Genomic DNA, 21,634 nt, shown 5'->3' with positions numbered 1-21,634 from the left:
TCATAATTACAAGATCATATATTGTCATCTACTTTATGTGATCATGACGCTATAGCACAATTGTCCTACAATACCTAGATTACCATTAGTTGACTTTCAGTTTAAGCGGTGGAAGAGATTGCACAGCACCCTTGTTCTTGTTTAAGGATATGGGTGAGTGTCCTCATGGTTAAAATTGTGTTACGAATAGACACCACTGAAAAGTAAGTCCATACACATTCTGCAGCTTGGTGGACATGGTCAATTTCTGTCAAGTGTCTTGTATTTACTAGACAACTCGTGATTTTTTTTTTCCTTGATGGTGGCAATAACATTCTTTACCTTACAATCCAATATATAAATTCAAAACAAATGCTGAAAAATGGGCCGTAACTTTAGGAAGTCTTTTACTGAGCACAATTGTGAGTGCTTTTCTTCATCCCGAAACTTGTTGTCTTCTTCGTCCATTTCCTGTGGTGTGTTTAATCGGTAGTAGTAATAATAATGACCAGATAAGTAAGTCGTGAACAGCCTCTCTTTTAGACTGATGAGCTGGCCCACAGGCCGGTGTCTGACCTCTTCAGTGCATCTTTCAGTGGTTTGAAGGTATCATTAAGTTCCCCCTCCAGCCATTCCGATGGCTCGCAGTGTCTTGTCTCCTCCGAGTGCTGGCCTGAGGCCTGTGGGTTTGTACTGTGCACTGCAGTTTGGAGACCTGCTCTTCGAGGAAGAGGCGGAGCAGTGCGCCGACCTGTGCCAGAAAGTCCTACAGCACTGCAGCAGCTGCATCGATGGCAACCGCAGCCAGGCCTGCGCCACCCTCTACCTCATCATGAGATACAGCTACAGCTCAGCCAGCGTAAGGCAAACTCCTTCCACCCCACCCCTTTCACTTTTACCCAATCTGCTTTGCTGACTGTTTATTATTATTAGTTGTTTATCCTGCCTTTGTGCTTTACGGTAGCCTGTGATGTGCCTCATTGAAGGTTAGAGCATAAGAACCCATAATCCCCTGTGAGAGAATCTCAAGGCAATGCTTGCACTCAGTATACTCTGTGATGATGTTACTCTTCTGTGGATTTGCCTATGCCAAATGCTGGTTTTCATTCTCAATCTGCTTTAAACTATTCCTTCAGAGAATTTTTGGATTCTCGGCCCGTTTGTTTAGTTTTCTGTTACAACGCTGCTTGAAGAGCAGTCTATATTTTTCTCTATGTTGTTCATGTGTAAGAAAATGTAGGATCATGGTGGTGAACGTAGATAGTAACGATTCTTATCATGGCCACTTCAGATGCTGTATTTCACACTGCAGGAAAAATGGGAGCTTTTCGCCGCAGTATTAACAGAAACACCTTGTTTTCATGTGTGCATGGTATCTTGTAATCGCAGATCGTACTGTGAAGTATTGACAAGCGTAATTTCTCATGTATAACCAGGATCAAAACACATTTTTGTGTTTTTTTTGCATAGAAAACATGGGTATCAAATGTAAGGTAATCTTGCCATTCCTGGTCTACCTGCTGAAGATAAAAATACACAATATATAACATCAGCTGTATTGCTTTAATCCTACAGGTGGTAGCTTTTTTAAGTTGGATTGATGCACCCCTGATGATATACAGTGTTATAAAGCTATAGTATTAATGATTTTAGAATGAGGCTTCCATGTAAATGATTGATATACTACATACAAAACACTTATTATCAATTAAGACCATGTTAGTAAGGAATACTTTTGCTTTTTTGCTGGTGATAAACAAGATGGATTATTTTAGTTTTGTCGACGTGTTTCGATTCCCCAGAATCAATAGAACCATAAAAAAGAACCATCACAGCAGAGAGCCAATGGCACAGTACTGTTGTATTGACTGATGTCTGCCATGATATATTTTTGTAAACCTTGTAAAATATTATTAATCTCAGAAAAGCTATGAATGCATTTGCCCATTAAAAATGGTATTACCGGTAAATAGGACAATATTATTATCAAATAAAAAATTACTGAGGTGCACCATTGATTTTTAAATCTGTAATCTCCTGTGATGTTACCTGGTGAGAGTTATTTTTAGGTTCTATAATTATGTGTATGAACAGATTTGAAAAATCCAATACACTGAAAGTAAAGCCGAGTGTGTGGCAAGTCTGGTTTCAGCGCTGACATCACTAATAAGGCTCCTTACTTGGGTGTTCAGGAGAAAGCTACTGAAACTGTAGAACATGACGATGATGCTGGTCAACTTGACAAAAGGCAGAAACTTTAGTACAGATTTCATGGTGTACCTAGCAAAGTTAGGCTAGGTACACAAGTGAATTGACTAACGGTAGACAATCTTCAGTCAATATACAGTATGCATTTTGTATTGTGTAATAAATAGAAAAAAGAATCTTTCTGCCAACTGTGCATGCATTGCACAAATATTTTGTGTTGTTTTGATTAAAGAGACACTAAAATGATTGAAGTAACAAAATGCAGCCCATTGAGTGTCACATGATATTGAAGTACAGGACCTACAGTATCTCAGCAAGCAATGGATTCAGGGCAGGGTACACCCTGGACGGGACGCCAGTCCACCGCAGGGCGGACACACAGGCACAAACACAGACACGCACACACTCGCACCAGAGACAATGTTGCCAGAAGCCAATTAAGCTGCCAATATGGTTTTCGACTGTGAGAGGAAACTGGAGCACCTGGAACAAACAGGGAGAACACACACACAGATCCAAAGGTGAACCCTAGTGCTGTGAGGCATTAAGCACTTGAGTTTTTATTTTTTTAGAATCACATTGTTCTGCTTCTATTTTGATTTCCTTGTCATCCTTTTAAACTTTGCTTGAGGGAAACACTGATATATTTGGAATCTTTGGGATCATACTGTACCTGATTAGCATTTTTAGAGGGTTCCTGTAGTGGAGGCAAATCTTTTTTTTTTAAAAAAATGGTCTGAAGTCCCAAAGAGGCTTTCCTGCATATTGATAGTTTGTTTGTATTTTTAGAATTTCTCCCGTGTGAAGATGCAGGTCACCATGTCTCTGGCCTCGCTAGTGGGTAAATCTTCAGATTTCCATGAAGAGTACCTGAGAAGATCTTTACGAACTATCTTGGCATACGCTGAGGAGGACACAGAGATGCAGTCAACACAATTACCTTGCCAGGTACATCCTTTTTTTCCTAGCATCCAAAATAAAAACCTTCCAACTAAAACTTTATGCTATAAAAAACTTCACTTTGATGGCTGTTATAGTATTGTGTTAATGGGAAAAGCATTTTGACAACGGTGAATGAGAAAAAAAAGAAAACCAGAAAACATAACATAAGACACGCAAAAATAACATTGTGGTGGTTTGACTGTGATACTGTCTGATAATGTCACAATAGTTTAAGCAGAGCTATATGTAGTAAGGGAATGGGTTTTCTGCAGTACTTTGCAAAGAGCACACATTGTAACCTAATTTAAAAGTTGAAAATACTTCAGTATTTCTTACTGTAGCTCTTCTTTGTTCCTTGATAATGATGAGGCAAATTCAATTCAATATATTAAAAGTCCAGATATACTAATCACATAATAAGTGATACAAACGTACTGTATATACAAATTTCTGTCCAGTGCTGGAAAGAGTCTCTCAAAGCACCACGTTGTTTAATAATACTGAATATTCATACACCACTACGTGACATTACTGAACTGAGAATATTGGTAAAATGGCTAGCATGCTTTAGTTTTTCATCTGGAAACTCTACTTTGGTACTTTGGATGATGGTTTAAGGCATGACTTGGTTTTCAACTATTCAGAGAGACAAAAGCAGAATTGAACAAAGTGTAAAAATGAGCCTTGAAATGAATTTCGTATCCAGGTTGATGAGTTGCTACGAAACCTGAACAGCATCCTGTCTGACACGGTGAAAATGAGAGAGTTCCAGGAAGACCCAGAGATGCTGATGGATCTCATGTACAGGTAACATCTCTGTTCCCTATGTAGTTATACTGTGCCTATACAGTAGGTCTCAAAAAAGGTAAGGTAGCGCTTACTAGCTTAGGAACAAGTAAAGATTTACTCCATGCTTAAAAGGCACCCTGCACCTGAAGAAAGCTCCACAGCCAAAATGTTGTTTCTTTTCTTCTCCTTTCAGCATAAAATAAACCTTTACTTGTTCCTTTGCAGCTTGCGCATGCTGATGCAGCTACCTACTTGACCTTCTTACCAGCTTAGTCATTTTAAAGCAAGAAAAAATGTTCCAAAGAATATGTATAGATTAAATGTTCGACTTGCTTACTGCTGTGTAGTGCAATTAATGTCTCTGAGAAAAGAGGCAAAGTTCCCTTGTTCACACAGTGTGTCAGACCCTGAAATACAAGGCGAGGGTACTTCACCTGGAGCTTAGTCTAGTGACATATCCAGACTCTCATTCTCAAATCCCAGATTTTAAAGTTTACTGTATTTGGAATTTTAAGATAGTACTGGTTATATGAACTTTGAAAATGGAATTACAGCTTGACCTCTCCAGTATCTTTTTGCTCTGTTCTTGAATAAAATATGTAGTAGTCTCTTCCAACCTAAATCCTACAGCTCGTTAAATATTTTCTTTTACATGCAAGATCTTTTCAGAACATCAAGTCAGGCGTTCTATCACATCCAGACACTAGGTGAAAATATGAATCATGACACCTCTGACTGATGATTCAGAGGGGGAACTCGTTCCTCCTGGTACTCACCGCTTTTTCGTTCTGTCTGCCATCAGAATAGCAAAGGGCTACCAGACATCCCCTGACCTGCGTCTGACCTGGTTGCAGAACATGGCGGAGAAGCACAGCAAGAGAAAGTGCTACACAGAGGCCGCCATGTGCCTGGTGCACGCTGCTGCCCTGGTAGCTGAATATCTGAGTATGCTGGAGGACCACAAATACCTGCCTGTGGGCAGCGTCAGCTTTCAGGTATCCAAGATCTGCAAGACTGTTCCCCTCCGTTCACACCTGAGTCATCGAACTACACTCCAACCTGCTTCTGTTTTATGTATCTAATTTATGAGTTTCATCCCCAACGATGACTGTATTAATTTTAAAAATGTAATCGCGTCATACTGAGTAAATTTGTACCATTTACCAGGTGGTGTAGTTGTTCTGAATCAAAACAAAAAGCTGTGCAGGGTTTTAGGACCTGCCAGATAATGTTCATCAGAATGTAATCCTGAATGTGTGCCTAGCATTCTTTGGATCAAACATTAATCGATGAATAAAAACTGAACAATCTGACAGTCTTTCATTGTGTTTACATTGCAGAATATCTCTTCCAACGTCCTAGAGGAATCAGCGGTGTCGGATGACATCCTGTCTCCGGATGAGGATGGGATTTGCACTGGCCGGTACTTCACTGAGAACGGCCTGGTGGGCCTTCTGGAGCAGGCCGCTGAGCTGTTCAGCACTGTGAGTGAGGGCTATCTGGCACTGGCGATTAGACCCAGAGGGCTGAGCGGGTTAGGGCTGGTCGTTAGTGCTAATGAGAAGCTGCACTTGTGTTAAAATAATAGTGTTGTCTGCCGAGGTGAGATGATACCCTAAGACTGGGGTATCATCCAGTCCAGCTGGTTTTCATTTGGATTATTCCTTAACTCATCCATTTCTCTTCACTTGGAACAGTTGTTTTGACCACTTAAGCAGGTGATTTGCTCAGGAGTTTGGATATCCCTTGAAATACCAACAGCCTTTAGTGCTCGGGGACCATAGGAGGCCATTCCTTGTTTAATTTGATCAATTAACTTACTAAATGTATCAAAGCTAATGTGTTACCTGCTGGATTGTAGCTCCCTGAGATGTGGTTACCAATGACCTATGATCATAATAAAATATGTACTGTAGCACAATCCACAAATCATGGGATGTTGCAGTAATGGAAGAATGACATTGATTTGATGGACCTGGCTGAATGAAATTTGTATTTGTGTCATTAAGGGGTGCTAGCACTAAATGAAGATCGATGCTTTCCCAGATCATAAGCAGTAGGCATAAGCAATGCTTTACCAGATCACAATTTTAATTATTTTAAAGGCACCTTCCTCTCTTTCTGTTGTAGGGTGGATTGTATGAAACCGTAAATGAAGTTTACAAAATCGTCATTCCTATTCTGGAGGCTCACAGGGACTTCAGGAAACTGTCTTCCACTCACGACAAGCTGCAGAAAGCCTTTGAGAATATCATCCAGAAGGTACCCATTTCTCTTCATCTTACAGTGTTTTGTATCTCTCCATAAGGCAAATCATATTTCGTTAAATATATTTATATTGATATATTAACATTAGAACATTCACTGATCTGTACTGGGGGTCATACTGTATGTGTTGACACACTTGGTTTACAAATGGCTTTAACTTATGGAGAAAAATACTGTATTTCCTGAATGTAATGGCTTCTGGGAGGGCTCATTAAAAAGGGGCAATGGGAGTAAAAGCTGCTTAAATAAATTAATTACAAAGGAAAAAAACTGCTTTCAAAAGGAAATATAAAAAAGCATTGAAAAATATCCAAGTATGTACTAGTTTTGAGTGAAAGTTACACCATTTCCATATACAGCATGTTAAGACAAAATTCCGGGCTGGCTTTCAGGAATTTGACGGAAAAAAGGACCAGATTAGCTTCAGACGTTTTTTAATAGGGAAAAGCCAACTGCTCTATGCCATATGAACAAAACTAAACTGCATTTTCTTAATCTGGGGCCAATAATAAACAAAATGTGCCTGTTCTTTGTAGTTCAAGTTCTTAAACCTTGTTTTAAAAGGGTCACAAAAGAATGTTTGGAACATATTTCCGCGTGGGTTTCTATGGAATGAAGTTTGGAGACTTGGATGAGCGTGAATTTATTTACAAGGAACCTGATATCACCAAGCTTCCAGAAATATCCCACAGATTAGAGGTAAACAGAAATCAAAGTCATTTGAATGTGCTTAATTCAATTAGCTTGTGCTGAAATGCCAGCCATTTGAAAGAGAAGAAGGAAAACTACCACTTTGTATTTTTAGCATAAAACAGTCAATTGATGCAACTGTCTTATGATGTAGTTTAAAATATTTTGCCTTTTTTTCCAATTTGTCACATTGTTTCAGAACTTTTACAGTCAGTGCTTTGGACAGGACGCTATGGAGGTAATAAAAGATTCAGCCCCAGTTGACAAAGCCAAGCTAAATCCTAAAAAGGTGCGTCTCCATTTACTTTTAAGGAGTCTGTGATGTAGAAAGTTGATCCTGCTTTTATTATTGTTGTCTGAAGTAATGAGATTTAGGTTTGTTTTTCAAAGAGGCCTCAGCTTACTGTTACTGTTACCGGACGTATTGATGGATTGTCGTTATTCTATAAGCAGCCACCCAGTGTACATCAGGAACGCAAAATGCAAAATAAAACATTTGAGCATGATATCAATATGTATTAAGTTTAAGACTAATGTGATTATTAAAATTAACATCATTACTGCTTGACATCCACCTGTTAATACACACTATCCTGTTTAAAAAAACTCTTAAGTTGCTTTTAAATAAGGAAACAAATTGATCCAAGTAAAGGTTTTTTTCTTCTGTTAATCATAGTCTTGGAAACCATTTGGCATGCAAGACCTGAAAATTTCATTTCTGTTCTCAGTGGTCAGAGAAGAAAGAACTTAGTTGTTGCCAAAAAGAGATGTGATGTAATAGGAATTTTCACCAGTTTTCAATCAGTGTTGCTTTAACGTTCATCTTGTTAAACAATATAACTTAAAACATTCTCATTTTATTTTATTTTTTCGTGTTACTTAAGTTGTTGCTGTGACTTATTTGAAAAAGGTCTGCATTTTCTCTGTTCTTGTAGGCTTACATTCAGATCACCTTTGTGGAGCCATACTTTGATGAGTATGAAATGAAAGACAGGTTGACCAATTTTGAAAAGAACTTCAATTTGAGACGCTTCATGTACACCACCCCCTTCACAAAGAGTGGCCGCCCCAGAGGAGAGCTCAATGAGCAGTACAAGAGAAAGACTATCCTGACCACTATGCATGCCTTCCCCTATGTCAAGACCAGGATTAATGTCATTCAGAAGGAGGAGGTACAGTATGGCTGCTATCTTGGTGTCATCGCACAAAGACATTGAAAGTCTAACAGTCTAACAAAAACAGTCTAGCAGTGGCCTAGGGGACTATAGGCTAAACTTTGAAAAATGCTGATGGACATTTAAAGCACAATGCATGTTAAATTCACATGCATAGAGACTGGTGTTAGCAATTTTACACTGTCTTTCATAGTAAGTATCCCGGTTAAAGTCCTGACTTGAATCCAAGAGAAAAACTGGCAAGATTTGAAAATTGCTGTCCATCAACCAACCCCAATGAAAATGACAGATCTTAAGAAAATTTGCACAGAAGAAGGGAGGAGAATTCTAATGTTCTGGTGTGCAAAGGTGGTAGAAACCTGCAGGAGAATACTTGCAGCTGTAAGTACTTCTTAAGGGTGCTTCCACCAGGTGGTGGGTCAGGGGGCGAATACATATCGAATCAGAATTGTAATTTTTGATTTTCTTGCAGTTTTTGCTGACATTTATTTACCCATCATATCATTCAGTTTAACCATTCACGTTTCGATCAATAAAGAGCTAAAGCTTCCCTCAGTAACATCCCTCATACAATAGTCTAACCATATATTCCTTTGGCTCCAGTTTGATCTCACACCCATTGAAGTGGCCATTGAGGACATGCAGAAGAAAACCCTGGAGCTGGCCGTCGCCACTCACAGAGAGCAACCAGATGCCAAGATGCTTCAAATGGTTTTGCAAGGGTCTGTGGGGGCAACAGTCAATCAGGTGTGTTCCTAGGATCAGTATTAACTGCTGCACAATGTGGTAGCAGGTATATTTTAACATGCAGAATTCCGGCAACAGCAGCAAAGAGAGACGTAAGGCAAAAAAAGGTCATTTATAGTACAATTAAACCCCCCCAAAACACAAAACCCTAGCTTCTCTTTCAGCTCTATGTAAATGTTTTCCTTTAAACTCTTAATCTGTCTATAATGCAAGCAGGCAGTTAAGGTGCTTATTGACATCAATCCAAACCGTCTGTCAAAACTCAAACTCAAACTCTTATCCTATATTCAAACTCCAATGTCCATGAGTCAGTCAGCAATTTCCTTCATGCTTCCTCTGGTGCTGATCCTCTAGCATAGACAGAAGATATTGACAGCCCCTGGAAGCCTCTACTTCATGGTTTTGAACTGCCAACCAACCAAATGTCACCGTCCAGGAATGGCAGGTCTCCCCCCCCACACACACACACACTGCCTTGTGGGAAATGTAGTTCAGAAGAGATTCGCCATCTTGTCTGAACCTACTGCCCTCTTACACAGATTTCTTGCAACTCTAAAAACTTTGTTGTAGTCTGTTAATTTTTGGTGGCTTGGGTTGAGAAGTAGTACTAGAAGTTATGTATTTTAGAACTATGATAATGTGAGGGACAAAAAGAATGTGGACTGTTGGAAACATCTATAAGAGGAACACAATTTTTAATAGACTATAAATTAGACTAGACTACAAATTTTGACAATCATTCTTTTCATATATACAAAAATATAACTCTTTTGTTAACATTTTAGATATAAGGTACAGCAATGTCAGTATTACAAAGAAAAATACATTATTTTATCCTTGAATACACATTGCAGATTTTATAGTAATTTGTGGTACAGAAAGTAGTCAAAAGGAAAAGTCTTGCTGTGCTCTTTGAACTTAACATTACAACAATATATGACTTTAGACTCAAAAATACATTTGCAAATTTAGGCCAGTTCTAGTTAATCTTTGTCGAACTTTTACATTGTGGCATAAACATAAAGTTTAACTGAATAATACAAAATAACTGTTCAATACCTTACCAAATGTTTTTGTAGACAGGACTAATAACAATAAATTACTTAAAATAATATAAATAACTCAGACATTGAGTAACTGTATTGTTAACTGCACTGTGATTGGCATTATTCTTTATTTTACTGTAAATTCTCTGATGTGAAATATATTTCTATTTTTGCAGATCATAAAGAAATGTTTATACAAACCTGTGATTCAGCTGGGTTTTTTTATCCGCTTTGCAATAGAATAAACATCTTTTTGCCCTTTTCAGGGTCCCCTAGAGGTAGCCCAGGTGTTCTTGAATGAAATCCCAGCAGACCCCAAGCTTTTCAGGCACCACAACAAACTGAGACTGTGCTTTAAAGAGTTCATTATGCGGTACGTTAGGAGGAAATATGGTCATATTTTGTTCCACATTCAAATTGTTTGAGGTATTTTGTCTCATTTGACTGCTTTGATTGCCCAAGAGTATTACTGGCTTCTGCACTATTGTGATTTTTTAATATAAATATAAATACACATAAGTATTAGCATCCCAGTATCATTCATTCATTTATTATGTGTAAGATATGCACTACTCTCTCCTGCAGTATTTACTTAACTAATCTCTTCCAGGTTAGCTAAATACTAGTGCTGAAAGTTTTTCCATAATGCATATAAATGTCAATTCACAACCACTGAAAAGTGTACAAAACTAAATTTGTTAGGTTTACATATTTTCTAGTAATGAATCATAATGTACTTAGCTCTCGTTTATTAATTGTAGTTTTCTATATCTTTGTAATTGAAAAGACTACATTGGCATTGCAAGAAAAAACTTTACTTATGGGTCATAGTTACAGTATGTGTGAAATATAATGATATCTGAACAGGAATTAAAATGATTCTATGTATTAACTAATGTCAACTGTCCCTTCCCTTACTGATACATTTCCTGCAGGTGTGGAGAGGCTGTGGAAAAGAACAGACATCTTATTACATCTGATCAGAAGGAATATCAACATGAACTCCGGAAGAACTACAATAAACTTAAAGAAAACCTGAGGCCAATGATTGAGAGAAAGATCCCAGAACTTTATAAACCTCTAATCAAGCCTCGAATAGAAAACAGGTAATCCACATACTGTAAATCCTTTTTTTTAACTGTACAACCTTGAAGCTTAAAATATTAATGAATACAATAAAAACTTTTGATTCGTACAAGCATTTGTGAAAACACAGATTATATCCTGTAAAAAGCATGTCTATTATACAAGTGCATTATGAAAACATTATCATTACAAAAGCTACAGGTAACTGAGTAATTACTTCAAAATGTATATTGAAAGTAGCAATACGAAAGCTGACATCCCCCTGTGATATGCTGTGCAGTGGAATTCCATTATGCACATGGGAGAGTTATAATACTGACCCATTCGCAGAAGCCTTGAGTTTGAGCTTCGGTCAAATGACCAGCCAAGGGAGCATGGCTCTTTGCTTTGAGCCAAGACTTAAAGACACATTTTAGCAAATAGAAACTGGGAAACTATTGAAAAATAATGGGCCACCATAAATAATTCCAAAGGTAGAAACTAATTGAGGATTCTGACTTCAATGATTATAAATAGATTATAATCACTGCTATTTAAAAAAGTACATTTCAAAACTAAGAGAATGTGATGGAGGTTTTACAGCTCATGGCCCAGTGGTATAATCTGAAAGATGGATTTGAATTGGTTAAGAATTATTATTTATTACAAATATGACAAATGTTGTAATATGTGGTAAGTTAGCAGGCAGCTTACAATACACACATTTAATAGGAAAAATAAAATAATGTGTGTATGAAATCACCAACAACTTTCAGTCTAATGCCTTGTTTTTGTTGTTTTGCTACGGTGTAGAGGAATTAAAAGGCCTGGAAAGGGTATATGTTTTATTAGCTTCTAATAGTTGTAAATCCCCCATCACATTCTCTTAGTTTTGAAAGTGTACTTAGAAAGGTACAGTATACGGAGCCTCAAAAGAAACTTGTAATTTTATGAAGGCAGGTTTTTAGAAATAAAGTCTACAAATTTAAGATATTGATTAAATATTATTAGCATCATAGAATGATCAATGAATAATTCATGATAAATTAATTCATGATATACTGTCGGTAGTGGAGAGAAAAATGGGAACACCTGGGTAAATGCTGGATATTGAAAGCAAGTTCTTCCACACAGGTGTGACTCATGCGTTAATTAAGCAAATAGCATTCCAGCATGGCAAACTGACTGCTGGGTGCTACAGTACATTAATCAAATCATGGGCCCTTGCTCGCTGCTCCTCCTGTGGGTTCACGATGGGCAAGTATTTCAGCAGCACAACGTGCCGTCTCATGCTGCTTGTGTAATGATGACTTTCCTGAGAGATGGGAATGTGACAGTTAGGTCACAGTGGAGGACGCTGCTAGTGAACAGGCTCATGCTTGTCCAGGCTCTATGAAAAGAATAGGACAGATTCCCACAAGACAGCATTTACAACATGGCGCAAAGCACGAGTCATAGGTTTACAATTTGTATTGCTTCCAGCTGTGGTCACATGCTACTAGCTTGTAACTTTCACAGCAGACCTCCTGTGGATGACAAATGCTACTCATCATAATGAGTTTACCTGTCGAAATGTCAAGTGCCAGTGCACCTGCTAGAAAAAGATGCGTTGCTTTCTTTGGGAGTGGTAATCAGAAGTAACACGTTTCTTTTGATTCTCATTATATACATTCTCTTGCTGTGCTGAAAATGTATCTATTCCCCCAACAGAGCTCTGTGATCTCAAGACCTGGCTTAGAAAAACAAATCAATGAATGGGTTTATTATGCAAAGATGATGATGTAACACTAAAAGTTACATTTCTCCCTTTGCGTAGAGTAAGTGGAGTAAGGAACTGCTACACTTGTGTAGCTGCAGTCAAAGTGCACTCCAGGTCTACCACAAATATACTGCATATTTCAGCCATATGTGGAAGAAGGGAATGAACTGCCAGGCGCAGCCTATGGTGCCTGTTTTTAAGAAATGCTTGTTCTATAAGTACATTTGTCTAAAAAAGTGACCTAGTGAATCTGCTGCATTCCTGATTTTCAACTGAACTAATTCTCACTGCTTTTTAAAAAGACAGACAGAGAATCTCATACTCAAGACAAATATAATACTGTATTTAAATTTCACCTTTCCTCTGTCTTTTGGTCTTTTTTATAAAGGGAATCTTTTAAAAGACACAGTTTTCGAAGAACCGCTGATGAGAATTCATGAGAGGATGAGCTGTTTCTCAAGTGTGCACCGAGAAGACCATTCTTAATTGAAAGACATGGTGGGACAGAAGAATAATTTGATCCCTTATTTGTTGAAAATTGCTGAGGAGAGACTGCACGCAAGCAGCGTTAGAAGTTGGACATTGGGATTAATTTTGATGAAACGTTAAGCCTATTACAAGCTTTTCCCATACACTTTAATTTAATAGAAAACCTAGTAGCTTAAATGAATTGCCTATGAATTGCACCAGAACAGTCCTGGTGTGAAGCAGCTTTTGATAAAGGTTAAGTGCGGTTTATACAATAGTTCCCAGGCCTTTAATTACCATGTTTCAAAACTCTGTAGTGTTTTTCCTTTTAAAACCTGGTTTCACTTATAAGATTAAAGGGTTTATATGAAAAGTCTCTGCAGGTCAAGACTGAAAAGAGCACTGAGTAATAACAGCACTATATGTACTGTATTTCCTTTCGTTGCATGTAAATATGCTCTCATTTTATCAAATGGAAATTATATAACATGACAGGTAGAAGAGGTTTAATGATATAAAATCTACATAATATGCAGCTTTAGAAATTCTCTCCAGTGTAATATACTGAAGGGTCCTAATTTTTAATGATAGAGAATTAGCAGAGGCTACCTCAACCTGGTGGCTGTTGTATATGAAAAATATAGTTTCCAATAAACAAGGTACTAAGGACATTTATTTTACATATGGTTAGCTGTACAAATTTGTAACTGAAAAGTATTTATTTTGAAAGAAGCATGCATGTATTGACTATTCAGATAAAATGCACGGACAAAAAAGAAAAATGGCACAGCCAGACTTATCCGGAAGTAACCATGGACTTCTCCTTGCTCAGAAATTTTCCAGACGTACAGTACGTAAAATCAAGGTGCCTACATATTACAGGTTTTCAAAATGGGAGAATGAGCTCTTTCTAAAACAAGGAGAGTAAATAATATCCAATCTACCATAAATGGTCAAAGACAGAAAATATGAAAAAGTTGTATATTAATGATATCTGTTTGAGATCCTTTGATCAGTTAAATAATAGTAACCACAAGGGTCTAAAGGGACGAAATAATTAATCTCACTTCTAACCTGTCAAATGTAAGTCTGGACAAAACAGGCTTTCAAGATTGTGTTCAGTTTTAGCTGAATGTTGTTCATATGAATATGTTTATATGGATCATTAGTCAGGCTTTATGAAAGGAGTAAAACAGCTGGCCAGTTGTCAAAAGCGGGGATACCAGTTGATAAAGGTGTGCTGGAGTTTCTCAAGCATATTTGGAGCATGCATTCCATTTCTGGAATGGCTTATAAGTTTTCAGAATCAATGTGTTATTCACATGTTAAGATAAATGGAAGTGGTATTTGTTGTTCAGTTTACAGCAGAATACATTCTTCAAATACAACACCCTATTGGGGAAAATTAGTTACATGATTTAGAATCAAGTCATTTAGTTTTCTATTTATTTTGACTCAAAAACTCAACAAGGACATTTCATGTTGTCAAATAATCTGTTACATTACACAACATGCTGCTTTTTGTAATTCCATATCTGAGGTTTTTTGTAAGTACCTGTAAGCACCGGAATCTGTTTTATTGAGTTTTTTGTTGTTGTTTTTTTACATGGGACCTATTGAGTGTTGTGTTGAGAAGTAACTTCAAAAACATAAATACATTTCACAACTGTAAGTAAGAGTTTAATACACTTAATAAATATTGGTACAAAAATGGAGCCTGTCTTTATTTTTAATGTAACATTGTCTCATCATAAATTCCTGTTAGAATACAGCACTCTTACACAATTTACAGTACAAATGTTGGGTAACATGACTTGTGTTGATCTATATACGTGTTATTGCTGTTGTTACTTTCTGGACAGGGCAGTGTGTAAATAAACTCCTGTGTTAACCTAGTCAAGAACTTTTTCATCTCTTTAGTTCCAGTTTTGGCATATGAGGTCAATAGAAAAACTATTTTGTTTTTTGCTTACAATACTTCATACTCTCACACAGGACAGGAGGAGGCACAAAAGCAATTATGATATTTAGGAACATGGATGATGTTTCTTCCAATTCTACCTACATACAATATAATTTACTGCTGCTTAGATTACCTGAATATTATATGAATATTGCAACGTGTTAAATTATTGGAATAGTACACCAACTTGATTTACACATATTGTAGCATTCACAGTATTAAACATATTGAACACATATTGTCCAACAATATGTCCTTGTGCTGGACAGTCCCACTTCCTTCTCCACCTTGACTTTCTCTGCATCTAATAATAATAATTCCTTACACTTTCCTGGACGCTCCACTCAAAGCACTTTACAGGTAATGGGGACTCCTCTCCACCACCACCAATGTGCAGCCCCACCTGGATGGAGGAGATGGAGGAAAACAGAGTGATGAAACCAATTCATAGATGGGGATTATTAGGAGGCCATGATTGGTAAGGGCATTTGGGAAATTTAGCCAGGATGCCGGGGTAACACCCTACTCTTTTCGAGAAACACCCTGGGATTTTTAATGACCACAAAGAGTCAGAACCTCTGTTTTTGCTTCTCTGAAGGACAGTGCATTTTTACAGTATAGTGTCCCCGTCACTATACTGGGGCATTAGGACCCACACAGGCTGCAGGGTGAACACCCCCTGCTGACCCCACTAACACCTCTTCCAACAGCGACCTTAGCTTTTCCCAGGAGGTCTCTCACCAAGGTATAAATATATTTTTTCCAAAGCATAATTTTATCTATTAAAATGGCTCTACCACTGAGTAGACCTGCGTACAGCAGTTCACTATCGCTTCTAGTCTACAGCAAAGAGGGATTAATGAAAATGCAGAATATCAGTACGCACACTATAATTTCAGCAATACTTTATTTTAACATTCCTTCGTGGAAATTAAGGACCCACGTCAATATTGCCAATGGATTAATGCGTCCAGTTCTATTTAAAGAAAATGCGAAAAATCCGTTGTATCTCAAAGTGACTGGATTCTGTGAGTCCATCTTGCCAGCCTGATTACCTGGAGAGAGCTCAAAAGAGTCTTGGGGTCAGGATAATTTTGTGTATTAGTCTATTATTTTCATGTTATCACAGCTATTCAATACAAAACTGAAAATGATAGTTTTAAATAATGACTGCATTTTTAGGATAAAGTTTGAAAAAACGTTACTACTTGGAAATAATTATCCTGTAGCCAGTTTAATTAGTGCCGATTCATGTTCCAGTCCTTCAGATGACCTCGGTCATCGTTATTCAATTCCCCTACCTGAAAGCAAGGAAGTCAGTAATAAACCAATATTTTTTTTTCACCACGACTGCCTTCTTGCGGCTTGTTTTAGGAACAATTTAAAACACGAAATTAACAGTGTACTTCCGTATTTAAGGCTGTCTGACAAACGTTTTTTTATTAAGTTAGTTCGTTTAATAGTGGTATCGTAGAATCGCAATTAGGTAGGGGATCATTCGTTTACAAGATACTAGTGATAAATAGAATGGTCAATGAAACCTGCAACCGTATTTTCTTAAGTAATGTGCAGCACAGATACTGAAGATGTTAACTGTAATATACGTGAAAAGACTAGTTTACGCAGTGGAGTTTTTATTTACTTTTTATCGTGTCGGATAAATCTATTAAAATGTCTCTGATACACTTCGTGACATCAATATCAAAATACAAAACATGTAAAAAGACTTCATTCGAAACCTAATCAATTAACTTCCTGGTTCATATTGATGACGACACCAGTATGCGCCATGGCTGGTATAATGAGGAATTCATTACACTTACAGGTTTGTTCGGGTTCGTTGAGCGTTTCTCACAAGAAACTCATTTGTGTTTAATGTTTTTGTTTTTTTGTGCAGTCTCAAAAATTAGTCAGAGGAACATATTGGATTTGATTTTTTAGAGACGACAATTGCATGTGTATATTTTAATGTAAATTGGTAAAAGATGCAATTTTGTATTTGAAAATAATTCCGTTTATGCATAGTTTATCCGAAAAAAGTATAATGTAATGCCTATCTGTGCATGATAACAGCAAATACTTATGCTAATTAGTAATTTCAGTTTAAAGCCTGCCTTAAATCGTACATTAAAAAAGAACGCACATGAAAAAAAAGAATAGTCTTTTTTATAGAAATTGGTAATATTGGAATACAAGAGTTTTTCTCACTTTATTTTTGTTTTATTTTTATTCGAAACCTGTTTTAGATGTTGCCTAAACTTCTCCCTGATTGAAGGTTATAGTGAAATAATTTGAAATAAAATTTGTATTTTCTGTAGGAGAATATACAAAATAAATTCATGTTGATATGTCATTTACGAAATTTAGATTACGTTTCTTCAGAAAAGGTTCTGTGGATCTTGTATATTGTAGCGCTCGCACAACCTGCATTGTCGGCCGTATGCGTTACAATATGTTTTTGTACTTTTCCAAATCCACAGTAATCGCTAATTAAGAGTTAACTTGAGGAACTCCAATACCAGCCAAAACCAGTTTAAAAAAAATGTTAAGTAATGACACGTTATTTTTTATGTGAAATAACTGAGCAGTCGAGATAAGTTTTCCTGATTGAAATTAATAGTTCACACGTACCCTAAGGTATTTTTTCATTTTGGCGTGCATCTGTTCGCCTTTAAAATTTGAAAATGTCAGTTGCCTTCAGATTTAAGGCTGTAAGAAAATGAAGAAAAAGTTCTGCCCTTGGGTATTACACAGGCAGTGTCTTTTCTTGGATACAAAGAAGCAATCGCTGTACCTGGTTAAAAGATTTAACCACGAGGGATTTCCATTTTCATTGTTAGTATTAAAAAGAGTCTGTGATTAAAGTGAATGTACGCCTAAGACACGGGATGGCTGGATTTCGTTCTCAGGTGTATTTCCTTCTTCTGTCAGCGCTCATTGATGCCATTCGGTTGTAGTCTGTTTCTCGATCCTCAAAGGGTTTCAGGCGTTAAGGGCTCTAGCTGCGCTGCCAACATCGCTATTCAGGCAAAGCGCAGCTCAAAAACCTTCCCTTTGAAATCCTGCAGTCACTCTCACACGGTTTTCCAAATTGATGTCTAGTTTTGAATAAGGCTCCGTTTTTGAAAGGATCTTTTTTTTTAAAATGATCATAAAAATAAAAAACGTAATACTTTTACAATTGCTAGAAGTACATAACAGGAATAACAATGCTGCAACGTGTCAAATCCGCTGCAAATCTTGTTTTACTTGAGTTAGTTTGCTGAAGGCGCTAGCATCATTGATTTAAAAAAAATATTTTATTACTACACAATTCCAAATAGCATGTTAAGTGTTATTTGTTACCTTGTTTGTAATGTTTCTGATGTGCTTGTGATGTGTTGATATTAATTTGATGTGTTGATTATTAAATTTATCAGAAATATTTACCAGTAAATGAACAAATTCTGATGCTATTTATGTGTTCAAAAAAAGTACAACAACAGGAATTTGGAAATATTGACTTGGCAACTGAGTAAATCATATTACTATGAGGAAATACCTCACATCAGTCAGTGGCTGTTATGTCTGACAAATGTATTGTGTCAACAAAACCACTAGGGATAATTGAATATATATGCACTTGCAGGGAAAATAATTTATGATAAAGATGTACTGTATTTTACAGGTCTCCCTCGACACTCGTCGTCTAAAGCACTGTGTTAAATGGAGCTGAACCTGGATCCCAGTAAGGATGACTTGCCTCTCAGAGCCAACACCAGTCACATGCTAGTGAGGCACTATGTGCTAGATTTGGCTGTGCACTTTGAAAGAAAGGTCATCAGTGGCAACATTGTCCTTTTCTTTGAAACTGGGAAAGATGGTCATAAATTATGTAACACTGTGGCAACAGAGCCTCATCCCCAAAGGCTTTCGCCATTCAAAGTGGAAACACCTGAGATGTCACATTTCCCTTTGAAGGGTGGGAGTGCTTATTCAGCTCCATCTGACACTAATGATGCAGGTGTGTGTGGAGGTGTCAGGAGGGAGGCCTCTGAAGCGCCTGGTTGCCATGGTGATTTGCAACCGCCGTGTGAGATTTCCAGTTCAAAGCAGGACCCCAGTGACTTGGGGGACCGTGAGAGCGCGGATTTCGTTCTGGTGCTGGACTGCTGTGATCTGTCGGTGTTAAAGGTCGAAGAGGTCGACGTGGCCTCTTTGCGAGGTATCGAGGAGCTGGGGAAAGGGTGTGAGACAGCTGGCTGTTCCAACAGAGTGGCGGGCTGCCCCTCGAGTTGCGGTGTTCGCCAACTTGTCACCCTCCCGGCGGAGTCCTGGGAGAAGCAGCATGACTTGTACTTACAGTGCAGCCGAGCTCCGGGCTGCGGGGATCTAATTTTCGAAACGGATCCGTGGAGCCTACAAGTCTCGAAGAAAGGAATTAAGTCCCCGCGTGACTTCCCTCATGTCTTGAGGATCTGGTACGAAACCAGGCCCGAGGGCAGCTCAGTGAGGTGGACCACAGACCAAAGTAACAGGTGGGTGTCTTTGGCAGCACTCTGTTAGACAGCCTCTCAGGGCTTAAAGAGGAACTGCAACGCTATTTTTATATTTCGGGGTTAGAAAGAATCGGCATTGATGAGTGCTTTGAACACTCTGAACATAAAATGTACACCTTAACGTGTAAAACCTCCAATTTACATTGCAAATTAAACTAAATTTCCAGGTATGCGCTGCGCCATATTGCTGTCTGCATTCCGTCTTCAGAATGAGGCAACAAAACTTCCAGTGAGGTGAAGTGGCCCTATTGCATTGTAAACAAGCAGGCTTGTGAATACACCTCTATTGATCCAATAGAAGTATTGAGCTAGGCTTTGAGATGGTTTTGCCGACAAATGCTACTTGTTTGCTCTGCATGCAGATCACTTTGGAAGTTTTCTGCGGTAAAATGTCTGCTGCACAATCTGTACTTATGCACTCGTTCATCGCATTACAATAGTCATCACGGTGACTAGTGAGCAGGAAGGGCCGCATCTTGTCGCAATTCTCGAAAACTCTCGTTCTTGCCTGTGGCGAAACCAGCAGTTTGTGAAAACATGGTGACCATGTCATACTCTTACGAGCTCGTGATTTTGAGCTTAATAAGGAAATGATAACGTTTTGTGAACACGTCAATTTATTTTGTAACAGATTTAATTGCAGATCTCAGAAATTGGGACTGCAGTTCCCCTTTTAACGGTAAGAACTGTATGCAGGGTTCTCCAAAAAGAGCAGTCTAAACACGTAGGAAACTCTTGGGGTTTTGTGGGATGGGGGTTATCCTTTAAATTCAAAATTCTGTAAAGCTGGTGCAGTGTCTTGTGACTTTAAGCCCTTCGATCAAATTGTATCTGTAATATTTCCCAAATCAGTATGCTTTATTTGTGCTTGGTTGCAGTTAAAGTTGGCGAAAGGGAGTGCAAGCAGTTATTGAATCTAAGGGGGTGTTAACTTTTTCACAGAGACACATCGGATGTTGGTTGACTTGGATAACTGTTTATGAACCAAGTGAAAAAAGCTCCAAACCTGTTCAGATTCCCTTATATACAGTATTACTAGGACCCCATAAAACTGATAACATTTAGTGGTGAAAATATGCATAAATTGTGAAACATTGTGTTTTTAGCTTTAAAATTAAGGGTTTATAGCTAAAAACTTTGTCATTTCAGGGTTTAAAAATTAATACTGGAAAAATAAAAATTCTTAGCTATTTTATGTTGAATTAAGTTTACAGTTTATAACATTGGATGTAAAATATTATGGAAACAAAAAACACGTTAAGCAGTATTCCAGATCAGTTTAGGCTATATGGAAAATCTGGCTCATAAGAACTGGACCTCTGGAATGTACTTTTAGTTATCTCCATCCGTCCACTGTTAGAAATGTGTTATTTCTTTGTCATGGTTACTGTGGAACACAAACAGGAACCCTTAATGTGTCTGGCCCAAAAAAAAAACAAAGACTTCTGAAGTTTTAGAAATATGATATGAAAATTCCTATTACTCCTTATAGAGTGCGGATAGGGATCTTTCATTGCTCCAAAAGGTCATGTGCAAACTGTCTCTTTATATAGCTTTATATGTGCTCTGTCCAAAAAAATAACCTTGATTGTGATCTTCAGATTCTCTTTATGGTCAAACGGCAGCATAACTCCTGATATATTGCATTGATGGTAATAATTGTTATGCTATATAGTTAACTATGTATGTAACCTTTGACTTTTCCATACGTTGCAGTGAAAGGAGAGTATACAGTAACTCTTTGAGGGTGCACTTTGGGAAATGACTATCATATTCTTACAAGTTCATGATTTTGGGATTGATAAGGAAGTTGTAAACGTTTGTGATAGCGTAAATTAATTTATTTTGTTACTGAGATTTAATAACAGGTCTGAGAAATTGGGACTGCAGTTCCCCTTTAAGCAGTAAGTACTGTATGCAGGGTTCTCCAATAAGAACAGTCTAAACATGTAGGAAACTGTAAAACCCTGTCAAAAAGTGCCCTTGTTCCCGTTCTC

The 21,634-nt window shown here is 37.7% G+C and overlaps 2 protein-coding genes across 8 annotated transcripts in view; both read left to right on the top strand.

Moving 5' to 3' along the window:
• The window catches only part of dock8 (dedicator of cytokinesis 8), an 84,838-nt gene extending 69,991 nt beyond the window's left edge, over window positions 1-14,847 (top strand). For all 3 annotated transcript variants that reach the window (XM_088630047.1, XM_088630046.1, XM_088630048.1), the window contains 13 exons: window positions 686-838; window positions 2,977-3,135; window positions 3,836-3,936; window positions 4,721-4,913; window positions 5,259-5,402; window positions 6,049-6,180; window positions 6,751-6,885; window positions 7,076-7,165; window positions 7,812-8,048; window positions 8,655-8,798; window positions 10,111-10,217; window positions 10,780-10,950; window positions 13,057-14,847. In XM_088630047.1, coding sequence (XP_088486173.1) covers window positions 686-838; window positions 2,977-3,135; window positions 3,836-3,936; window positions 4,721-4,913; window positions 5,259-5,402; window positions 6,049-6,180; window positions 6,751-6,885; window positions 7,076-7,165; window positions 7,812-8,048; window positions 8,655-8,798; window positions 10,111-10,217; window positions 10,780-10,950; window positions 13,057-13,108 — 1,818 coding nt within the window. In that variant the 3' untranslated portion in view covers window positions 13,109-14,847. The remainder of the gene's footprint in view (window positions 1-685; window positions 839-2,976; window positions 3,136-3,835; window positions 3,937-4,720; window positions 4,914-5,258; window positions 5,403-6,048; window positions 6,181-6,750; window positions 6,886-7,075; window positions 7,166-7,811; window positions 8,049-8,654; window positions 8,799-10,110; window positions 10,218-10,779; window positions 10,951-13,056) is intronic.
• A 1,670-nt stretch (window positions 14,848-16,517) lies between these two features.
• The window catches only part of aopep (aminopeptidase O (putative)), a 105,008-nt gene continuing 99,891 nt past the window's right edge, over window positions 16,518-21,634 (top strand). For 2 of the 5 annotated variants that reach the window (XM_088630034.1, XM_088630031.1), the window contains exons 1-2: window positions 16,531-16,924; window positions 18,767-19,616. In XM_088630034.1, coding sequence (XP_088486160.1) covers window positions 18,805-19,616 — 812 coding nt within the window. In that variant the 5' untranslated portion in view covers window positions 16,531-16,924; window positions 18,767-18,804. Of the gene's footprint in view, window positions 16,935-18,766; window positions 19,617-21,634 lie in introns of all 5 variants that reach the window. The other 3 variants (XM_088630036.1, XM_088630035.1, XM_088630033.1) reach the window with 3 other exon arrangements.

The sequence above is a fragment of the Lepisosteus platostomus genome, chromosome 4, assembly GCF_059453375.1.
Source record: "Lepisosteus platostomus isolate fLepPlt1 chromosome 4, fLepPlt1.hap1, whole genome shotgun sequence".
NCBI lineage: Eukaryota > Metazoa > Chordata > Actinopteri > Semionotiformes > Lepisosteidae > Lepisosteus > Lepisosteus platostomus.
This window is presented reverse-complemented; position numbering and strand designations above follow the sequence as displayed.